Genomic DNA, 24,705 nt, shown 5'->3' on the forward strand with positions numbered 1-24,705 from the left:
GCCCAGGTCAGACCTGAAATAAATTTGAATTGGTCTATTTACACTGCATGGAAAAATCAGTTACGTGTTGCTTATGGGCAAATGAATCAAAATTTATCTGCAGTGTGAAATAGCGCATTCCTTTTCAATGGTAGCTGCATAGACTTTTCTATCAGTTGATGGGAAACAGGGCTGCGCCGTAGGGGGTATATTTTCAAAAACTTAAAATTCAAATATTTTCAAACCAAAGCCGCTTGCATATATAAGTCTCCATAAGCAGCAGCATAAAAAAAAAAAAAAAAAAAAAAAAAAAAAAAAATCAAAGTCGTTCCCTAATAAAATCATGATCAATTATTTTTAAATACGTATATAACATCATTTAACATGGATGTAAAATTAGCAGATTTTACACTAGATACACAAAAATCACCAAATGCAGAGCTAATAACCTATATTTTCAGGATGAATAGCAATATTTAACATATCATATAAGTTTTTGCTTGAAATAGTACCTTTTAAAAAAAATCTATTTAGTGCAAGTTTTCAACACCTAATAAATCACTCAATTTTCACATCAGAAACTTAATACTTGAGGAAAGCATGCAGAATCATCTTAATTTTACTCAACAAAAGCACATTTTGCATTTTCCTTATTCAGGTTGAATTCCGATGTCACGATTGCCTAAGCACGTCTTGCTGGCTATCTGGCCCTCATCATTTTTAGATTGAAATGTTACATAAAATAAAACACGTAAAAGCCGATTTTTTATGGATGCAGAAATGTATAAATTACTAGTTTTTTGCCCAAAAACGGGCAGTTGGCCGAAAATGACCAGATTACTTGAATATAAATTTACGCTATTGTGTATGCATATAAAATCCAACATGGCGGCCATCACAAAACAAATAGCTTTTTAAGTTGAAAATTCTTGTAAATAAATGCGCAAATCCCAGAATTTCTATAGATATGAACTTAAAAGTCTAGATTCTTGGTTAAAAACAACAAACCGGGCCGTTATCATTCATTTTACGTAAATATTTCAACTTTCAAGCTAAAGTTGCGCTTCCATACATTGAATTTTTTCACAACTTTTCAAAGTGCATGCATGGTGCTATTTTACTGTATATAATAATTACCTTGAATCCTTGACCAAATCACTCTTGAGACACTCCTGCCTGCTTGCATGCACTAAAACCTTTGTCCTGTTACCACCTAAATCCGGCGTTAGAACGCAGCATGTTTGAGTTTATGCCCAGCCCCCTACAGGAAGCCATGGTGTAATGTTTGTAGGAGCTCAAGGCCGGCCCAGCCTACATGCAGACTATGAAGCTGCTTAGGGCCCAATCTGGCAACCTTATTTTAAACCTTGTTAATAGAGCATCGTGAATAAGGTGGCGCGCATTGCCGTTTATCTATGCAAACATCCATTTTCTTGTCATTACAATCTGGCAACCTGGGGAGTGACGTTTAACCTGCTTTGCGATGATTGGTGCTCAAACTTGCTTGGAAAATGGATGCACGAATATGTCGAAGAAAATTTATTCTTCTGGAGCAGAGAAACGAAAGAAGAAGAAAATCGGAGAAGAAAAGAAACAACAGTATCAAGGTAATAGAGCATGTTGTTTATGTTGTTGTTGTTGTGCAAGACACTTCGACTTGAACGTTGTTGTCAACTGAGCTTGTCAATATGTCGTACTGGTAATTGCCATTAGCCGCAGGGCAAAGGCCTGGAGCAAATCAAGTAAAGGCGAGCAAGTTGTCACCTTTCGGCAAGGACAAATGTACGGCTTCCGCTGATTGTAGTAAAATGAAATATTGGCATAATATGCATTTGGACTCTAGAGCGTAGATATAGTCCTTTCATTTATATCGAACATTATTATCAAATAGTATGCCATGTAACAGCCTACGGTGAATACGCTGATTAATATACAAAATATGGACGTATTGGTTGGATTGCATGTATGGTTTTCACAGGTTTCACTGTGACGAAATGGTGGGCAAAAATATGGGCCCCTTGGCATTATTTTGTTTAGGGCCCCCAAATGGCCTGGGGAGGTGTCTCGTCAACTGATAGTGAAGTTTATGGTAGCCGTGACAACATTGTTAGTCACAATAAAGCCACTTTCCAATTCAACTGACAGGGAGCTTGCATGAGGCACTATGTTTTTGGGGGGGATGGCAGGGAATGCGTGCATGGGGTGAGGATAGCTGGAATGGGTTAGAGTGAGAGACGAGGCCAGAGTGCATGAATCACTGCATGTAATACAGATCACAGCAACCTACAGTATTTAATTCTTTACAATTTTTCATCATGAGAGATGGCTGTGCCTGTGTTCACGTGTCATGGCAGTGGATCGGTTGTGCAACACCAAAGCAACATTTAAGTAAGACGGTGTTACATGTTTGAAATGCATAGCATTTATCTGAAATTGTCTATTGGTTTGTGTGTGTGTATTGGCAGCTGTGGGGATAAACTAATACTGATCCCCTGGTCGCCGCGTGCCTCCCTGGGGGAGGATGTTGATGTTGGGCTGGCTGTTTCTGCTCCAGAGTGAACTGCTTTTCTGCAGCATCACACACGTGTTTGTTCTGTAAATGTGAGGCCCCAGAGGGCTGGATCTCAGCTTGTCTGCGATCTGTCATTTAACACTACAGAGCCCTGCTACAAAACAACCAGCTGTAGCCACCAAGCACCTCAGCAACCACACACACAGTTGACACTGAAAACAAAGCATTGGGATTTATATAGCGACAAGTCTGTCGAGGGGCAGTTTTCTCTCCATTCTATGGAAATGATCATGTTTACCCGGTTGGTAGTGGTCCTACTGTTTTTATATCCCAAGAGAACATGTGGGAATCGCACAATATCCCCATTGCGACATCATGCATGCCCCGTGCTCGCCCCAGCCCCAAATGTCCTCCCTCTAACCACAATGGCAATCCTCTAAATAAACAGTTCTAGTCCTGAGCGGAAGGACTAGCTGTGATTGTAAAAGCAGAGAGGTCTGCACTTCACAACCTTGTCCATGCTTCACAATAACAGCTAAAACTGAGTGACTGGTTAGCAGAAACAATGACATGTTAAATTCGTTTTCTGACCTTTTAATTCTGGATACATTTACAGGTACAGCTTCCACTTCCAACAAGCACATAGAACACAGTCCGTAGGCATAAGCGGATTTTCGGGGGGGGGGGGGGGGGGGCAGCCCCCCCGGTGGCCGATAAGTGTCATTTAATGTAATTGACTTTCCTATACAGTACATGATTTTAATATTAAGAATTTTTCTGGTAAAATATTGTCTAAAAGACAATAAAACAAACAACAAAATGGATAAAATGAACAAAAAAAAAAAGATATTTTTATTATGGGTCAAAATTATTTTTCGTACAGATCATGTGACTAGCACCGTAGACGGTCATTTGCTTTGCTTAGCCAAAACCACCCAAGGACCGAAAGGGCAAGATGGATATACGTAATATTTTCAAACCTAAACTTTCAAAAGCGACAACAACTACTGAGCAAGAACCAAGGATTGAAAATGTGGACCATGAAACGCCATAGAGCACCATCAAAATGGTGAGCGGAGTTTCAATTTGCCCCACTAAAGACGCTAATTGTACAACAGAGCCATCACCGGTGTCTTGTCAATGTAGTTACCCCCGTCAAAAATTGTATCCCATTTATGTCTACTTAAACAATTTAAGCCAGAAAAGAACCACAGTTATATATTTTGGACATCGACGTTGATTAAACTGGAGAAACCTCATACAGGACTTGAATTACAGTAATAACAGTTATAGGTCATCCTACGAGTAAAACAGTGAAATATTGCCTTTTTTACGTTCAGTACGTATGTTACGTTATACGACAGGCGAAAAGTTTTTTTTTTTTTTTTTGATGGATGTGCCATGTATTAAAACCTCGTAGATAACTACATCACCAAAACATGGAAATCAAGCAAATCAGTGTAGCGCAATGGCTCCGCCAAGGGGATACAATTTTTGACTGGAGTAACTACATTGGCACGACACCGGCTGGCGTACCATATTCAATGGATGACGATCTTGGCGAAAAGTCTAGCCTAAGCAGCCTGATTTGGAATTCCCCTCAAGAATGATGGGAAACAAAAAAAAAAAAAAAAAAAACGCTCATTTTCAACTTGAGATATTATAAATATTCTTGTAAGTTAATTTTATTGCTGACACTGCATTTCAGGGTCATCAACATGTTGTGCCCCAAAAGTCAAACTCTGCCTATGTCCGTAGGGCAACACATGGTCTGGTCTGAGGGGCACCACACAAGTTATTTTGTTGTTGTTGTTTTTAGCACCCTACCACACTTTTTGTTCAGGTAACACAATATTTAGCAGACCCTTATTTTGTTCTCAACACTCTTCTACTCACCTGGACACTTTCTTCTTTTGACTGAACAGTCTTTGATCTCAGAGATCTCTGGACATGGCCTGCCAAAAGGCGATGGGTACTGCAGCACCTGGCGTGTGCGGGTGTGCTGCCCCCTCTTGAAGCCACAGGTTCTACCGGATCGAGAACAGGGACTCCACTCACTCCATATATTAACTTCACAGTGCACTGAAAGGAAAATGAAAAGGAAGATTCGGATGTGTAACACAGTAATCTCTAGTGTTCAGGTAATCCATTATCTGTGGTTGTTGTAATGTGGATGAGAAATACACTTGTTTGAATCATTTATCGATTTGGATTTGATGCAAAAGGCAAATCACTCTAATAGTACTTTTTTCCCCCCAGCTAGTTTGGGGTGGTTGGTGTGCTTCAATAGGATTCTGCAGGAAATTGGGATCTTTAAAATGTATTACAAAGGTAATTTTGTTCCGTTAAAACTGACACAACTCCGGCACAATGTCTCCAGTTCTTTGTTTGATCAGGCATAGAACATATCATGCACACACTGATGTGCACTCCAGTGTGGCTTGCTAATAATGTTACATGGTCCAAAGACATGCACCATAACTAAATAGATGTCTAAGGGGTTTTCATCCGTCTCTTAGGAGTCACATTTTTGCACCGGATCCTAAAAAGTATGAGTGGCAAAAATTAATCAGTACAGTGTATTGTGACAAACAACTGTGTAATGTTTTCAATTAAATCATCGTAGAGGAGTTAGTTGTGGTAAGTTTGTCATGAGATGATTTTGTATACATGACTCACCTTGTGGTACGCACTCCATTAGTTTGTCATTGGGCTCATAGTCATCAGGACAGAAGTGGTGGCATCGCCCATTGAGCTTGTACAAGCCAGGCCGGCACCTGGTGCATGTCTCACTGTTCACACATAACTCACATTCTGCATAGCACTCTGCAAAGATATATATAAAAAATGTATGTATATATTTCACACAGTTAATCATCTTTGTGCCATTATAAACAAATGCCGCATCTGGGAAGACTTTAGTCATATAAGAGGCTTCCTACTCAATAGATAATATGCAAAATTTCTCATGAAGCTGAGTACTCACTGGGAACACATTCCCTTTGTGTATCGCTGCGGACCAGCCCCTCAGGACAGGTCTCTTGGCACTTGCCCAGGTGAAGGTAAAACCCTATCCGACAACGTGTGCAGAAGTTCTTGTTGAAGCAAGAGTCACACTCAGATCTGCACTCTTGACAGAGAAACACAGACCCACCACTGGTATTTATTTAAATTGTACAAATCATTGTGTGTTTCCTCTTTGTTAGATATACAGGTTGTCACTGTGCATATGTGTTTGAGTGTTGTGTGTGTACAAATATGGATGTAGACTGCTGAAGACATTTTTTTTCTCATTGCTGATCCATGATATCATTTTATCTTACTAAAATCAAATTCAGGATATTGTTTGATGTGAGTGGTGATAAAAAAAAAAAAAAAAAAAAAAATCATCTATTATTCCCACAAATCTCTAGCTGCTAATCTGCTACATTACATGTGTGCTCATTTACAAAAGGGTATCGTGGAGTGGCTTACTTGTGCATATATTTCTTTCCGGTGAGCGAGTGCCGTAATAGCCCGGAGGACAGGAAGTCAAGCACACCCCGATCTGCTTCATTCTAATCCTCTCCAAATACATGAAGAAGCGTGGCTTGCAGGAAAGGCAGCCATTGTAGTCAGAGCAGGTAAGACAGCTACTCTGCTGGCAGCCTGAACTCACACTAGAGATCTCTGTTGAGAAGAACACGGGCATAGTTATGTATTCATCTCACAATCCTGGTGGTATGGTAGATAGCATGATCAATCATTCTGGGATGCCAGCCGCAGTTGTATCAGCAATGACAAATAAGTCTGTAAAGGTAAGAAACATTCAATAGCTGGCTTTTATTGAATTTTAGTTTAAAGGCTCATTTAAAGGTAAATGTAATATGGCGGAAGAAACTGCAGCTAGAATGCAAATGTTTGTCAAGCGCTCACTTTTTATGATAGTTTGCCTGACACTGAGAGACATTTCTACAATCAATAGTGTGCACTCTGAAATTGCCCATTCAGTAGATGGTCCTCAACTGTCTTTGTTTTAGAAAATTAAGTGAAAAATTCTACGATCTACGCCTCTGATCCATATTCAAGGGAATTAGTTGATTTGATTCATCATAATCAACTTACAGTAGTTGGAAAATGTATCTGAACGTTTTGGAATTTCTCACATTTCTGCACAAAATCACCATCAAATGTGATCTGGTCTTTGTCAAAATCACACAAATGAAAAAACAGTGTCAGCTTTAACTAAAACTACCCAAACATTTATAGGTTTTCATATTTTAATGAGGATAGTACGCAAACAATGACAGAATGGGGAAAAATAAGTAAGTGAATCATCACATTTAATATTTGTGGCCCCCTTTGGCACCAATAACTGCAAATCAGTCTGGCACATCCATCAGAACTAATCTTGGCCCATTCTTCTCTAAAAAATTTCTGTAGTTCAGTCAGATTCCTGGGATGTCTGGCGTGAATCGCTGTCCTTAGGTCATGCCAAAGCATCTTAATAGGGTTCAAGTCTGGACTTTGACTTGGCCACTCCAGAACATGTATTTTGTTCTTCTGAAACCATTCTGAAATTGATTTACTTCTGTGTTTTGGATCATTGTCTTGTAGCAGCATCCATCCTCTTTTTAGCTTCAACTGTCTGACAGACAGCCTCAGGTTTTCCTGCAAAACCTTTGAATTCATTCTTCCATTAAAGATTGCAAGTTGTCCAGGCCCTTAGGCAGCAAAGACCCCAAAAATCATGATGCCCCCTCCACCATGTTTCACGGTGGGAATGAGGTGTTGATGTTGGTGAGCTGTTCCATTATTCCTCCACACATGATGTTGTGTGTTACTTCCAAACAATTCAACTTTGGTTTTATCAGTCGACATAATATTTTTGCCATAACTTCTGTGGAGTGTCCAAGTGCCTTTTTGAGAACATTAAACAAGCAACAATGATTTTTTTTTTTTTTTTTTAGACAGCAGTGGCTTCTTCCGTGTAGTCCTCCCATGAACAACAATCCTGGCCATAGTTTTATATACAGTATACAGTAGTTGATGTGTACACAGAGATATTGGATTGTGCCAGTGGTTTTTGTAAATCTTTAGCAGACACTCTAGGTTTAAAAAAAAAAAAAAAAAAACCTCTCTGAGTATTCTGCACTGAACTAATGGCGTCATCTTTGGTGGATAGCCACTCCTTGGGAGAGAAGCAACAGTGCCAAACTCTCTCCATTGGTAGACTTCTCTGACTGTCGATTGATGAGCATCCAGACTTTTAGAGATGATTTTGTATACTTTCCCAGCTTTATACGAATCAACAATCCTTGATGGCAGGTCTTCAGACAGCTCTTTTGACCGAGCCATGATGCACATCAGAATGCTTCTCATCGAGACAATTCTTACCAGGTGTGTGTTTTATAGTGGGCAGGGCGGCTTTAAACCACTCATCAGTGATTGGGCACACACTTGACTTAAATTGTTTGGTAAAAATTTGGTTTCTATTGCTCTTTATGTCTGCTTAGGCAGAGAATTCACTTACTTATTTTCCCCCTTCTGTCATTGTTTGCATGCTATCCTCATTAAAATATGAAAACCTATATATGTTTTGGTGGTTTTACTTAAAGCAGACACTGTTTTAACATTTGTGTGATTTTGACAAAGATCAGATTACATTTGATGTTGAGTGTATGCAGAAATGTAAGAAATTTCAAAAGGTTCAGATACTTTTTCATACCACTGTACTCTCTATTTTGGACTTGAGAGGGGCATGAAAAGGGGTGCACACTACTGTTATGCAACAGGTGTCACCAATGTCGTGGTCAGTTGGCGTATTCAATTTTGGCTTTTTACAAAATATCTCCCTTTAAGTGTTTGTTGAATTACAAAATATGAATTTCTGTATAATGGGTTTTCTCAGTTTAATGTCAAGAATCTTACACAGAATGACCACAGTGATACATTATGTCCGCTCCTGTTTACATACAATATAAGTACGTCTGTTTCATTCTGAAATCCAAAGTGTGTCAAAAATAATACATCCACAGTTCAACAAAATAGCTTCTAAAATTTGAGGATAAACATAACAGTAGCTTCCTATTAACCAATAAACACAAATAATTGAAATTGGTTTACACAAATATTGTGAGCAGGTTGTTTGCAGTAAATTGAATTTGATATTTCGGGATTTTTTAAATTTTTATTCCCAATTATGGTTGGATAAATAGTAGTTATAATTATACGGTTAATGTATTCATACATGTACATATGCATTCATTCATTATGTGAATGGAGGCCAACTATTTTAGGTGTAAATTGATTGCACAACAAATGTATAATTTAAAGATGCAATAACGACATTGATATTGAAAGATTGTTCATGATAGCTAAGAGACCCAGTCCTCTCACGCACAAATACCGAGTTGTAGATAAATGGAATGCCAGCGAAAGAGCTCATGTCTCTTATAACCTTGAGTTATTTCGGAATATTTCAACAGCCTCGACAATTGCTTCACAAACTTTTTCCTACATCGTACAGCCTTGTGCCCAGCTGTTCCTGTCTAAAATCCAGAAGTCTTAAGATTCAGGAATTTGTGTTTTCCTCCACCTCACACTGACAAACCCATCTGGACCGTAATATTTTGGAAGACATACCAAGATATTCCCATGCTAATAAAACAGCTCACAATTACACGGATGAACAAAAACAGTCAATGTTTTAAATAAAGATGCGGATGTCATACAGATGACATTTATTCAAAATGTACCCTATATATATTCATAAGCAATTATCATGTTTAAGTCAAGTAGTCAATAGGATGGAGTCTGTGATAATTTCAGCCCCAACCTCACTTCCGTTAATTGCAGACAGGAAACTTGGGACAGGTTACCTTTGGACCTCTAGAGACTTGGGTTGCGTCAAAACCGTTTGAGTCGCCCTTGCTCTTTTGCCGTTAGCCCTTGCTATGACGTCACACGGAGGCCACTTGGAGGGCGGAGGGTAAGTGAAAGAGGTACAGTGGTATGAGAAAGTATCTCTCTCAAGTATTTGTCACATTTCTGCATAAAATCACCATCAAATGCGATCTGATCTTTGTCAAACTCACACAGATGAAAATACAGTGTCTGCTTTAACTAAAACCACCCAAACATTTATAGGTTTTCATATTTTAATGAGGATAGCATGCAAACACTGACAGAAGGGGAAAAAATAAGTAAGTGAACACTCTGCCTAAGGAGACTTAAAGAGCAATTTAAACCAGTTTCTACCAAACATTTTAAGTCAGGTGTGTGCCCAATCACTGATGAATGGTTTAAAGCTGCTGTTAGACAGTTGAAGCTAAAAAGAGGATGGATGCTGCAAAAAGGCAATGATCCAAAACACAGAAGTAAATCAACTTCAAAATGGTTTCAGAACAACAAAATACATGTTGTGAAGTGGCCAAGTCAAAGTCCAGATATGAACCCCATTGAGATGATGTGGCATGACCTAACAACAGCGATTCATGCTAGACATCCCAGGAATCTGACTGAACTTTTGTAGAGAAGAATGAGCCAAGATTCGTCCTGATCGATGTGCCAGACCGATCTGCAGCTACAGGAAGTTATTGCTGCCCAAAAAAAAAGGGGGGGGGGGGGGGGCACAAAATTGTAAATGTGATGGTTCACTTACTTATTTTTCCCCCATCTGTAATTGTTTGCATACTCTCCTTATTGTAATATGAAAACTTATAAATGCTTGGGTGGTTTTAGTTAAAGCAGACACGTTTTTTGTCATCTGTGTGATTTTGACAAAGATCAGATCACATTTTATGCAGAAAGGTGAGAAATTGCAAAAGGTTTCATACTCCTGTAAATGGAACACACTTGCCCTCGTTCACTCACAGGTCAGACAAATCATGTCAATAAGACAGAGATGTATTCTGCGCTTGATTTCAATACGTTGGTACCTGGTAATTGTCAGAATTAAAAGAATAGGTTATCAAATTTTATTTGGGCAATTCATTATTTATTTATTTATTTGTATGCATCTTATGATTTGATTTGATGAACAGATTTGTTGTTTAAATACATTTACTTTTTTAAAATTTAGTTGACATGAGTTTTAATAATAAATTTAACAAGTGAAATAGAAAAGGAAAGAAAAATTGCCATTGTTTTTTCCGTTTGTGTTTTTCAATGACAAAAGTAAAAGTCAATGACAAAATATACTGTTACCGGTATATTTTCATTTGTTTATTCATTAATTTTTCTTTATATTTATTTATTAATTTATTTATTCGTTTATTTTTAATTTTGGGAGTTCTGTGATTCTACAGTATACGTTCCGCCATAACTACCATGGACAGTCTAATTCTTTTTTTTTTTTTTTTTTTTTTTTAATAACAACAATAATAAATTTTGCAATTCGAAAGGCAATTGGGATAACATTCAAGCACCGTGTTGACTCCTTAATTCATTTTCTTCTTCCTTGGTGGTATATTGACAGCAGTCGGTGTTTGAGTTTCATTATCAGCACCGCATTGACATATTTTTCATGCACAACTGTAATGCAGTGTGGGATATACTGTATACCTCCCTGAAGTGACCATCGTTGTTGACTCGATCACTAAACCCTCAAGGGTCGATCTCACTAAGTTCACTTCAGCTGTTTAGAGAAATGGAACAGCCCTTAAGATGGTGGCGGGGATTTCCCAGAGGGCAAGCGCTGAGGGCAAGTGAGCGAGGGCGACTAAAACTGTTTTTGAAACGCAGCCTTGTCCTTATTCTGTGACGCCATTACTTCTTCAACCCCAGATTATCTCTCCAGTATTGTTCAAAGTGAAGAATATTGGCATTTTGAGTGTTATATGTTGAGACATTCTCACCTTGTCAAATGCCCTTATAGGTCTATCACTCAAAAGGCAATATGCAGTGGTATCATAAAGTTTTGTGATTGTATCTCATAGTATTCGGGAACCCCACTGATCAAGTTTTATTTAGATCATGTTAAAATTGTGTGTGTCTACCATATACATAACTCACATCTCAACATTGGCAAAAATTGTGTCCTTCATACATAATTATTTGGGTTTTTTTTAAATCTATCAAATCAATATCATTCAAAGGCACTTATTAGTGGCATTTGAACTGATCTTAATAATCGAGGTGTATGACTCATAATTTTAGCAGAAACAATTACAGGATGTTCATTTGGTTTCATAATGAGCATCTAGTTTTATGTAAAGTTTCATTACCAGTCATACTTTAAATATATAGTGCAATATTTTTATGATTATATAATTTGCTTCTGAGTTTGTTACCAAATGTGTTACTGTGATTAGGTTTTGAAGCAGAAAAGTAAATGCAGGCTGTTAAGTATCCAATTAGGAGAGAAAAATGTCAGACTCCGTACTAATTATGTTTTTGAAATTGTCTCTACATGAATTATTCTGGGGTTTCTTTTTCAATTCCTTTCCACGGGTGCTTTATGAAGTCATTCCCAGGCTTCATGTTCATTGGAAAGCCATGCTCAGCTCACAAAAGCTGAACTAAATGAATGACTGAAGCTGCCAAAAGAAAATACAACCCCCTCGAAGCTCAGTTTTCAGTACACCGTCAAACCTAGAGCCATTTTCCTCCTAAACTTGCTCTTGGTGGTCGAAAAATCCTTTCTTATGATGGGAAAAGCCAATCGACGCTAAATAATGAGATGTAAAGAAAATGAGACATATGTGGGGAGAGGATTCCACCACAGGTGGCAGGGATAAAAACATCACTCCAAAGGCCTATTATTGTAATGTAGATCAGACACACTTTTCTGCCACGCTGGCGGGGAATACATGGAATATTCCAGTTATCAGCTTGTCTCTAACAGCTTTGGTCACATAACACATCTGGAGACCCTTAGTGATAAAGTAGGTGTAAGAAGGATTGAAAAAATACACTATTAATTGTTGTTTTACAGTCTATACGAAGAGGGTTAGAGAGATGACACACATTGTTCAACCCCCGGGACATGGGGCATTCCATCCATGATGAGTTGTTCTTGTGCTCTAACAGAGCAAACATTTGAATTCTTCTCATAAATGTGATACCATCAGATTTTCTTCATCAGCGTGGTTATTCTAACCTACCTTACCTATACCTGCCTTACAAATATAGTGTTAAAAATATACAAATCTGGTGCAATCATAAACAAATATGGCGGAAAACACAGACAAGACTGAAAAAGCAGTTTCTGTTCTTGCACTCCTCTTTAAAATAAACTTCTGTATTTTAAAGAACTGTTGTGTTTGATAGAACAATATGCCTATATGCTGCCATAGCAGATTCATGGCACATGAAGCCCCCGAACTATTTTTAATTTGTCCGTTTTACCCTGGAAGCCCCCGTTTGCATACTGTATGTCGTGCAACCGCTTTTGTTTCAACCTAGCCATAAAAAGAAGGTAAGTAATTGTATTTATTATTCGAAATGTCTGTCATTTTTAGCTTGGAATCATGAATTGATTTTAGACAAATGACGTCACAATGAAAAAATTTGCGTCTGTAAAAAAGTCACGGATATCTACCTCATAACTATCCCTCAATTGAATTTTTTTCATTACTGTCGCATTTTCCCCAATATTTTAGATGATAAATAATCGATCCAAACAAAGAAAAATTTGAAAAAAATAAACATTTAAAAGGGTAAATATATGAAAATGAAAATCTTGACCACTCCTTAATGCAGTACTTCTCAAATAGTGGGGCGCGCGCAGAGCGATGCCAGGGGGGGCGCATGTGACCTCGGGGAACATGCTTTTTTTTTTTTTTTTTTTTTGCCGTACTGGAATAAAGTGTACTTGCACATCCACTCAGTAGGTGGCAGTGGCGCTCTCATTTTCAGAGTGCGCGCAGTATTTTTGAATTAAGGAAGAGCACTCAGCACACACAGAAAACAGATATGAAGAGCAGTGTGCCACCGCAGTTTTCGAAAGTCGTTTTCTGACAGGACTCACGTAGCGACCCACTGTCTTGTCTGGTTCTCACGTCGCCGCCCGAGAAGTGCCATTTTCGGCTTGGGATCGTCGCGACGACCGCCCTTACCTACGGTTCTACCTCGGCCGCCGAGAATGCGCTTTTTTCGTGCTGTTTGCCTTTTAGCTTTGACTTTTAATATAGTGGGTGATGAGGAAAGACCACTGTTTACTGTGTCTAAAAATAATTATAGCGGACAGCCAGAAGCCAAATCAATTAAGACGCCACTTAAAGACATTAGACCCCAATCTCATTGATAAGCCGCTTGATTGTTTTTCAGTGAAAACGTGCCGAATATTGCCAACAATCGTCCTGCTTTGTCAGTGTTATATCAGTAATCCAGTGAGCATTGTTAGCATGCTCATTGCAAATAACTCCACACCATTGCTAAGGAGGTAAGTACTGTGAGCAGCAAAAATAAAAACTGTCCTGTCGAAGGACACTCTTTTTTCTTTTATTCAGTTTTTTTTTTTCGGTCAAATTTTTTGGGATATTGTCCTCATGAGTGAATGTTTCTAATCAATTTTAATTTGTTATTGTTTACTGATTTTATTACATTTTATATTTCTGTATCAAATGGTCAAAAATGTACCTTGAGTGTATTTTTTACAGTTTGGATGTGACTTTTTTTTTTTTAAATTCAGCCAAATTGATGCACGTCAAGTCTTCTCTGTTACAAACAAAACAATTTTAATAAAGTTATACTTTATTATAAGTTGATCTATGTTACTTTTTTTCTTTATTAGAGAAAAAAGGACACAATGTTAGGCAGGTATTTATAATAGTAAATTTATGGACAAATGATACTATTTACAGTGGCGGCAGAGAGTTTGGGGGGGGGGCGCGAAACATTTACGTTTTCCTTGGGGGGCGTCACAGAAAATAATTGAGAAGCACTGCCTTAATGTCTGCGATTTCTGCATCGCGACCCTTGTTGTATTACCATGTTTCACCCATAAAATCCCCCCAAAATCTGGCTGTGGCCATTCACAGCTGTGTTTTGACACTCGGCGATACATGCTACATAGAGGTTTTGGATCGAAAAGAGGTAAGTACGCGATAATATCTCGTTAAAATCATGGCGTCTTTAATTATGCTCTTGCGTGCTCTCACCTCGAGTTAGGGTTTTGCTGTTCAATTTATTATTATTATTTTTTAAATGCCATCCTGTTCAAATGTTTCATTCCCCCAGAAAATTGAGATTTTAAGCTTTCCAATTATGTATCACACATGCATAAAGGACAATTTTGAAATTTGGCCAAATTAGGGGTCTCAGGGCAGAACTTTAAGTCACCTCAGTGTTTTCCGCATATATATATTTATATATATATCAAAGGTTGCGCTAGACTTTTTCGTTATCTGTCATTTTGACTGACAGTGTCATAAAAATCCGGTCATAATCTATTTTTACCCGTCACTTACATTTTTTAAATGATAATAATGAAATATTCAATAGTATTTAGTTTTCATTCATTTTTAATTAATATTCTGTCCGAACAAGCTTAACAAGAGGCAAACAGACAGCGGAGTGCACCAATCAGCGATGGGCAGACGTGCCGTTAGCAAAGCGACGAGGGCAGGACGAGGGACTTGCGCGCGGAAGTAAACATACGAGGAGAACGGAGTTTATTCAACATGGCTAGCGCGAGACAGACTGTTGTCAATGTCTCGTGTCGATGTGTTTTAGCTCATTTAAAACTGAATTTACCGCGGATTGGAACATATTGTTGGCTCTCCCGCCATCCGTGTTGTTGTAGAGACGACTTTCGGCGCACAAGAATGACGTTGCTCGTGAAGAATACGTCACGCAAATGAACAAATCTGATTTGTCGATTGATTTTGTACCTACTCAAGAGGCTGTGTCCCAGACTTTTCTCTCAGTGTTTGAAAAATACAGGGAGAACAGTCTGGCCGTGCCAGGCAAACACTCAGTTGCCTTGACATTTTTCCGAGTAAGGCCAACGACGTCATGCATCAAGAGAGACAATAGCTAATTAATATGCTCACTCGCCACCCTGTGGTCTGGGGTGTGAATTGCAACCTGTCAAAATGACGGACTTCAGTTTTTTCCGTCATCGTTTTATAAAACCGGTCAACGACGGAAAATATCCGGTTAACGCGACCCCTGATATATATATATATATATATATAGCAGGGGTGGGCAAACCGGTCCTCGAGGGCCGCAGTGGGTCCTGGTCTTTGTTCCAACTGAGCCAACACAGATAGTTTAACCAATGAGGTTTCAGCAGAAATGAGAAGCACCTGACTGCAATCGACTGATTGCACTTGTAAAAGAGCAGGTTGGTGAAAAGGTATCCTCTTAATGGGTTGCAACAAAAACCCGCACCCACTGCGGCCCTTTGTGGAATAGTTTGCCCACCCCTGATATATAGCATAGTACATTTGAATATGCATATAATATATAAACACACAATATGCATGTGTGTCTATGTATATGCATGTGTGTCTATGTATATGCTATATTTATGCTTCAAAATGTACTGTTGAAGAATCTATTATATTATATATATAATTATATATATTATATATAATTATATATAATATTATTATAATTTATATATCCTTCCTTCCTTCCTTCCTTCCTTCCTTCCTTCCTTCCTTCCTTCCTTCCTTCCTTCCTTCCTTCCTTCCTTCCTTCCTTCCTTCCTTCCTTCCTTCCTTCCTTCCTTCCTTCCTTCCTTCCTTCCTTCCTTCCTTCCTTCCTTCCTTCCTTCATTCATCTTCCATGCAGCTTGTCCTCACGGGGGTCATGGAAGTGCTGGAGCCTATCCCATTTAACTACAGGCAGTAGGCGTGGTGCATCCCGAATTGATTGCCGGCCAAATTAATTTAGTTTGTTGAAAATATTAGTTATACCTGTGTATAGATATATATTTTTTCTTATACACATAAGTGTATTTGGAATAATGGTTTACGCTAATACTTAAAAAGATCTGGTATATTTTTATAGCGACGTGTTTAGTTTTTCGTTATTTTTTCTATACATTATTCAATATAAATAATGTAATAGTGATGACATAATGTGAATAATACGGGCTGGGACTAAAGAAGTTCTACTTCTTAGTTCCTTTGGACATGTAAACTGCTCTGAATATGACATGTTGATAATACTTTCTTTTTATCAATTTTATTTTTCTATCTGGGAATGTGTTTAAATCAATCAATCAATCAATCAATCAATCAATCAATCAATCAATCAATCAATCAATCAATCAATCAATCAATCAATCAATCAATCAATCTTGTTTTGTAATGTGATTAGAAAAGGAAGTTTTATTTAAAACAATCAAATCATAGCATGTGACATACAACAAGCACATAAGCGTTATTACGTCATATAATTGAAACAATAGGTAGGCTACTAGTCAGGGCATGTTTCAGTCTACTGGACTGGAGCGCCGTCTGGCCCATTGTGGCCACTAGGGAGCGACTGGAACCAGCATACTCAGCATCATCATCATGCACAACACACAGCGCAACAATTAACACACAGCCAATTAAGTTAAACCAATATACAGTACTGAAAAAATGGGTAGACCCTTATAACACGGCTTTTAAGCCATTTATTTAAATCTAAATGTTTATTTTTTAAGCCATTTATTTAAGTCTAAATGTTTATTTGGTGCGACCCATACACACTGTTGTTTATGTTACCACCAATGTACCTAAATGAAGTACGGTAAATTATTGCAGCCTGAACCTCGACGGGATGAAAATGGAATACTATAAAACTGTGATATAGCTTGAACTGAGTGAGGTATATATGTAGAACAAAAATCAAATAGCAGCAAATAAATAACGTTGCTTATAACTATTATTAAACTGCTATACTACTATTTCTACTAATTGTTATAATTGTTGTTATTATTATAAATATTTTTTGTTACGGATTTTGTGCAAGGATTTAAATAAACATTTTTATTAAGTTGGTGTAATAAGTATATATACTGTTACATTGTGTGTGCCTGTTTTCTTACGTCTACGTTGCCGGTGCCTGGAGGTGCTGTGCTGCTGACATCCAGTGTAATCCATGCAGTGCAAGATGATCAAAACAAAGGAGATCAGTTGTAATTGCATAGTAGCCCAAAGATGAGACCGGTAAAAGCCAATGTCAATGTTCACCCAAGGTGGGTCAAAGAATTCCTTTTCGACAGTGGCAGAGGGTGGGTAGTATTTGACTCCTTTTAGACAGAACTATACCCCCAACAATGTGGTGATATGTTGTAATGAAAGTGCACAGTGGCCCAATGATGCCTGGGCCGCTTGGTCTGTAACATCCTGCACAGGAACTTCATATGTGCAAAGGGAGCCAAAAAGATAAAAAGTCAGGCATCCCAGGGTGTCCCCCCAAAATAAAAAGCACAAATATCATCTGGTCAAAGACTCAGAAAGCGTTTAAGATATTATATCCATTAGGATAACACAAGTGGCCCCCTCTTGCTCCTGCCGCTGCGTGGAGGCGCGCCGTGCGTCCTGGTGCTGGTGGCGCGTGGATGGGCTCCCCTTTCATTCAACATGAAAAGTCACAAAATGCACCTACACACAACACCGACAAACCGCTCATAAGTGCACAATGGTGGAATAAGTTGTGAGCTCCAACTCGCACGTCCTCTCAGTGGCAGACCAATCTAAAAAGTACATCTCCGCACTTTCAGCGCTTTTCTGCTTTGCGTGCAGGAGTCATTCACTCCCCTCTCTTCCCCTTCTCTCTCTCTCTCTCTCTCTCTCTCTCTCTCTCTCTCTCTCTCTCTCTCTCTCTCTCTCTCTCTCTCTCTCTCTCTCTCTCTCTCTCTCTCTCTCTCTCTCTCTCTCTCTCTCTCTCCTCCCCCCCTCTAAAGTTTATATAAAGGGCATGCCCCCCGTGTCAGAGAGAAGGAGTTTGCAGCTTCTCTGGGCCCCTTGCCTCCCACCATGCAAGTAATGCCTTGCTTTACGGTGTTGGCATCATTAGAGAGTGAAAGTAAAACTTAAAGTTATCCTCTTCAATAGCATCACCTTGTGACACTTATTACAGAAATCTGATCGAGTATGTTGATCTAAGTATATTAGATCGTGGTTGAATAAAGGCTTTGTGAAAAATACTTGATTGTTGGCAACAAAAAGTGAAAATTATGGTGCTACTCTTATGTAACTTTTCTGTAAAAGTGCATTTTTTCAGCCTCATAAAATTAAACATTTTTTGCCAACCAGTTAACTACTATAATTTTTGTAAGCCGCCACCCGCCAAATGTGACACGAAAAAGGCATTTGTTCATCGATAAGCCGCACTAGACTATAAACCGCAGCTGTCCTCACTGTATTATGGGATATTTACACCAAACGATATTAACCAGTAACATAATATTTGACAGCAGCATCATAAGACTGTCATAATATCAAATGAACCACCATGAAGTGTTGAACCAATTGGCTGCACAGCTCTTTTGCACCAAGAAGCTTCATTTGGCCATAGGGGAGAAAGTCAACCACTGCTGCCACCTGTTGTCAACACTGTTGTTGTCCAACAGGCCTCCTAACATGCATTGCAGCGCTACAGATGTAAATAACAATCAAAATTCATGTTCTGTGCTAATTATTTTTTCAGTCACTGTACCAGTTGTTTCATTTTTTGCTAGTTATGGTATTTGGTAACACTTTATTTGACATTGACGCCATAAGCCTGTCATAAGACTGTTATAGTTATGACATGAAACTGCCATGAATGTTTATGACAGCTGGCATTTTATGTCATCCGGCAAATTATCTTACTTTTTGAATGGATGTAAAGATCCGAGCAGGACATAAATGGAGTTAGTGACATAATTCAAAATGTCATTAATGCCCATGATACTGTCATGTCATGATTATAATGGTCTTATGGCAGTCTTATGATGCCAGTGTCAAAGAAAGTGTTACCTATTAACCCAAATAAATCAACAAATATGCCACACTGGACAGTTTGCCACAGGATCCAAAGTCAGGGAAAAAAGTAGAAGCATATAGTCCGGAAAATTACGGTATATCATACTTACATGACATTTAAATTGTGTTAACGTCAATGTCTGATTTCGACTTCAAACGAACTCAATAGATTTTATTTATACTACTTTGCCATCTCCAAATTGATACATGACCTTTTTGGGGTACCTGAGTTTGGCATGGACTTCCAATTAAAAAATAACATTGAGAAAACTTCAACAACCTTCCTTTCTGACATGTCACTTGTATTACTTTATAAGACTTTGCCTCCAGGCCATTCAAATAACAATATTTAACTGGCACTGTATATACAGTGCTGTATATTGTAAATTAATGAAAGGATGCTTACTGTAAATGAAATAAATAACATAATAAACATCAAAACTGGATGCAGTTTAGTTTAACTTTTATAGTCTTAAACAATTACAGCATAATTGTGCAGCAAAGAAACAGTGACATGGTACACATCTCCTCTAGAGGGAGTCAGCTCCATGAAAGCACACAGAAGCAAATGAGTATCAAGACATTGTGGCCAACTTGCACTCGCACTTGACCTTGCAGAGTTACAACTCTGTTGGTATTGTTGAACTCTAAACGCAAAAGAGAGAAAACATCCAGCATTCTTTCCCCTTGAATAATAACAGTGAGCACCTATAAATACATCATCAGTCATTACTGCCACCAGACCTTCAATCAACAATCACATTTAGATATGCTTAAATGCAGAGACGTTGACATTCCTCCTTGTTTAATGAAATCCGAGCAGAGCAGTCAAGAGAGGCCCTGGATCCTCATTTGTCTTTAGTGGGTGGATGTGTATGCAGAAAAGTATACACGAGTCCAGTACTTCTCTTCTCTGTGGCTTCTGGTTTTCCATCATCTCTGGGCCGAGGAAATCAATGCAAACACAGTGGTCATTTTCTTTATGGCACTACTTCCATGGTAGCTCTGCTCTAAGCCAGAAACAGTACAGTCAAGCATAGCTGAGACTGATTCATTGTTTCAAACCCTTTCACCTCCTTTCAGCCTGCTGCTCTAAATCCACATTTGATCCTTGATAATGATAACGAGTGTTACGAAGTAGTACACAAAACTGTGTGTGAATTATTTTTGTAGGCACACAACGCAGTATATTTATTTGGACATACAGTAGAACATTCAAGTGGACACATTGAGAAATTTATAACACACGGGATTTGCATGTATTAAATGTTGTTATTACAAGGCAAAAATTACATTAAATGTTATTGTGTTGCTATGAAATCTGATCAAGGTTGCGAGACCCCACCACCGACCCACCCACCTCTCACCTCCTGAGCAGTCTCCTATAAATGATGTTGAGGAACAATGCTGCTCTTTATGTCTTAGCTGAACAAGTCTGTCCAACAGAGTGGGTACATGTGTGTGTTTGGGTGTGTGTGACTTATGTGGCACTTGGGTGCAGAAGGTTAAGGTCACTTGGTCAATCCATGACCAGTCTGATGAGAGAATCAGTCGACACCTGGAAATGAAGTCGGGCAGGTGCTTAAACCCTTCTGTACAAGAGTGGATGCTCCTTTCTCTAAACACCATGCAGTATTTTTGGGGGTGAAGGGGCACATGAAGATGCAGAGAAAGAGTTAACCTAGCTCAAACATTATCATTGGTTTCTTGAAGAAATAAAAAGTCACTATTGAAGACAATGCATTTACTTAACAAAATCATTTTAAACAAAAACCAAAAAAATAGAGTCAATTTTATAACCAGAGTTGTTCATCTTACTTCATTCATTCATTCATTCATTCATTTTCCATGCCGCTTATTCCTCACGAGGGTCGCGGAGGTGCTGGAGCCTATCCCAGCTAACTTCGGGCAGTAGGCAGGGGACACCCTGAATTGGTTGCCAGCCAATCGCAGGGCACAAGGAGACACACAACCATTCACGCACACACTCACACCTAACTTTAAAAATGTAATTAATTACAGTTACAAATTACTTCTCCCAAAAAGTAATTGAGTTAGTTACTCAGTTACCTGAATGTAACACTAGTTAGTTACTTGGCAAAGTAACTGGTTTTGCTTTTCATGTATCCCCCCCCCCCAAAAAAAAAAAAAAAAAAAAAAAGTAAAACATTCACATATGGGAAATTCAAAGAGTTTTGGCACAATGGCCCTAGCCCAATTCTTTGCCCTAAACTTAACTAGACACATGGGGTATTGTGGATATTGTGATAACTAGATAGTAACCTTTGCTATGTTTGGAAGTCGTTTAATGTTGTGAATGAACTGTTAAAGCTGTTAAAATTGCTCCCATTATTGTATTAGTTGCCTTCCGTCTACTTTTGACATACGAAAGTTTTAAAACTGTTTCATCATTTAAAGATAGATTCATGTCAAGATTTTATCAATTTAGGAGTATTTAAGATAAAAAAGTTACTTAGGTTCACTAGGAAGGTTCTTTACAACAGAGCCTTTCTGAGAAGTTTACTGCGGCTGTTGACTAACGGCACTGAGTTTCCGCCACCATTTCGCATCTAGTTCTATATACATGCGATATCTACTGTATGTGGCCGTAGTTTGGAGGCTATCGGCTACAGTCAGGTATTATTGCAATGGCGTCACAACTCCCTTCCACCTCCCCCCATTCCCGCTCGGCTCTCTCCTAAGTCCATTTCTCTTTTCTCGCGTCATTCAACCAACGTACAGTAACGCACGCCTTTACATCCTCAGTAACGGTAATGGCGTTGCAAAGAAGAGAAAAGTTTTAATTAGATTACTCACTACTGAAAAAAATAGCGTTAGTAACGCCGTTATACGCTAACACCGTTATTTACTGTGCAACACTGGTTTTAATGTGCTTTTTATAATTCTGTTCGAATTTTGGTGCACTTTGTAACAGTATTTGAAAGCAGGATAGCGTCATGGTTGGTTACGTAAGGTTTTTTTTTTCATCCTTGAGTTCATTGACTGTCATTCCAAAATCTTATTTTGAGTTTACCTATTATTGGAACATATGCACCACTCCCCCCAGAAAGTCACAAAATTAAAGTCTATTTGAATTAATAATTTATACATTTACAAAATACATTTGGATAACATTGAATCTTTTTAAGCCTTTATATTACAGCCCCATATACACAACATATTGTATGAGATGCAAACTGTAACATAAGATAGAAATGCTTTGTGTTGATTGAGTACAGCTAATATTACAACCAATGTATACATTTCATCAATATTCATTGCCTCTGATGATTGAAGGAGACAGTAAAAATATGTGCAATATCATAATACATATCATTCGTTTGTCTCAGTGACAGCATTAATCGTTTGGAGTGCAGTGCAACAGGAAAACAATTTTAGTGGAGGTCTGGGGAAAATGTCTGTTTAAACTTTAAAGCTTCTTAAAGGGCAAGTCTGGGGCATATATGGATTTAAGACGTTCCGATTCAGAGTCCATCTGAAACTAATTACACTAAACATTGCTAGGCTTAGACTAGATGTCCAATTTATTATATTCATATGACATTTCACAAATCCATGCATCTCAACCTTCTCAAGAAAATGATGCTCTTAATCCTCCACTACATTGTATAAAACATGCCCTAGCAAAAAGAGAAGTTCCCGCACATGCCCTCCAAACTATTCATTCTGCAGCCTATGACTCATACCATTCACAGATGATATGGCCTGTCTTGAGCCACTGTGATGTTGCCAGCTTATGAGTTAGCCCGGGCTCAACGTGGACCACCACTGGTAACGCGCACCTCACTGGGCTCGGCCTCACAAGAAGGGCTTCTTTTTTTCTCTCTCTCTGATGCTGCATGGTATAAAGCTGCAGATATCCCCCTGGCAATCCCGCACATTCCCTCAGCATGAAGCAAACATTGAGGCTAATAAACAGGTCAGCAGAGGGTGCATGAAAATAGACACGCATGTAGACACACACACACGTTCACATAAATAAAGGATCTGGAAGTTCAAGAAAATAATGATTGATTCTTGAAATGTTATGGCTTGCACAGATGATATGATTAATGTAGACAAGAATAAGACAGGTGGATGTTTTGTGGTTGGGCAGCCATAATACTGAGTGCATATGTCAAAGTCTGCTGGTATGATAGATGGGATCATTTCATAGTAAGAGGGATTGAGATGGTGGTGAAGAACAGATAATCACCCTGAGCAAGAGATGTCAGCTGTACATACAGAGGCAATGCAGGTCAAAGTTGTCTGGAGAGAAGGTTAAAAGACAAAGCTAGTGCTTATATGTGTCTGTGTGTTGATAAAAAAATGCTGCCACAACGTCCCCCATGTTGTACCTATTCCCAACATAGACAACAATCAAAACAGTGAACAAACGTGAGACTTACAAGCCTGATCCTCATAATCTGGATCAGTGCCAGACTCGACAAAGTCATTGATATGCACCAATCGCATACACATGAATTCTGTCATCAAAACTCATTTTCCAAACATTGGCTTCATACGTTATTGCTTATGTTGTTACACGTTACAGAATCTAAATCAGGAACTCGTGCTTTTGAGTCAAACTTGTGATGCACTCATTCAAGATTGCACTGTCAAAGTACCATCAAGACCACACTTGAATGAATAATAATCTAATGACGATCTTCATTCCAATATGTTTGAGAATGACACAAGAAAAGAAAAAAAAAAACATAACTGTCAGAATTAAACTGAGAGAAAATAAAACAAAGATAAAATGCACCCTAATTGCAGGGCATATAGGCTACGTTCAGACCACAGGTCTCAACACAGAAGTCCATTGTTTTGTCACATTAGGTCTTTGTACATAAAGAAGACTCTAAAATGACACTCATGTGTCGAAGATCAATAATAAGACAAACCACACCATGCGCAAAGCGAAATTGACCCTCATATGCAGAATAATAATAACAACAAAAGTCACAAGCAGCCTAGACATGCTTAGTTTCTCACCAAGCATATTATTCAGCTCATTGGAAAATGGACAACTGTTATCTATCCCCAACTACTGGTTGGATCAATCATCTCATTAAAAACCTTTGAGTCTTTTTATATTTCTCTGTCATTGAGGTCAGGTTCTGTCCACTCTCGACCATCTCAAAAGGAATATTCTCAAACACATTGATTACGGTAAGATTCCTTGAATCGCCTTTGAAGTGTTTAATCAGCTGTAATATTTTGCTTTCTTGCCATAACACTTTTCTCTTTCTATTGCTTTGTTCATCATCATTTGAATTCTTATTTTGGGTCCTGGACTGAATAATCTAGCAGGTCAGT

General features: G+C 38.5%; 1 protein-coding gene across 1 annotated transcript in view; it reads right to left on the bottom strand.

Annotated features, from left to right (window-relative positions):
* rspo3 (R-spondin 3) overlaps positions 1–18,163 on the bottom strand; it is a 31,155-nt gene extending 12,992 nt beyond the window's left edge. The window contains exons 1-5 of the mRNA XM_057835477.1: positions 17,460–18,163; positions 5,966–6,160; positions 5,478–5,621; positions 5,171–5,317; positions 4,388–4,573 (exon numbers count right to left, since the gene is read on the bottom strand). Coding sequence (XP_057691460.1) covers positions 4,388–4,573; positions 5,171–5,317; positions 5,478–5,621; positions 5,966–6,160; positions 17,460–17,559 — 772 coding nt within the window. The 5' untranslated portion in view covers positions 17,560–18,163. The remainder of the gene's footprint in view (positions 1–4,387; positions 4,574–5,170; positions 5,318–5,477; positions 5,622–5,965; positions 6,161–17,459) is intronic.
* Between the last annotated feature and the right edge of the window lie 6,542 nt (positions 18,164–24,705).

Source organism: Corythoichthys intestinalis, chromosome 4 (genome assembly GCF_030265065.1).
Source record: "Corythoichthys intestinalis isolate RoL2023-P3 chromosome 4, ASM3026506v1, whole genome shotgun sequence".
Lineage (NCBI taxonomy): Eukaryota > Metazoa > Chordata > Actinopteri > Syngnathiformes > Syngnathidae > Corythoichthys > Corythoichthys intestinalis.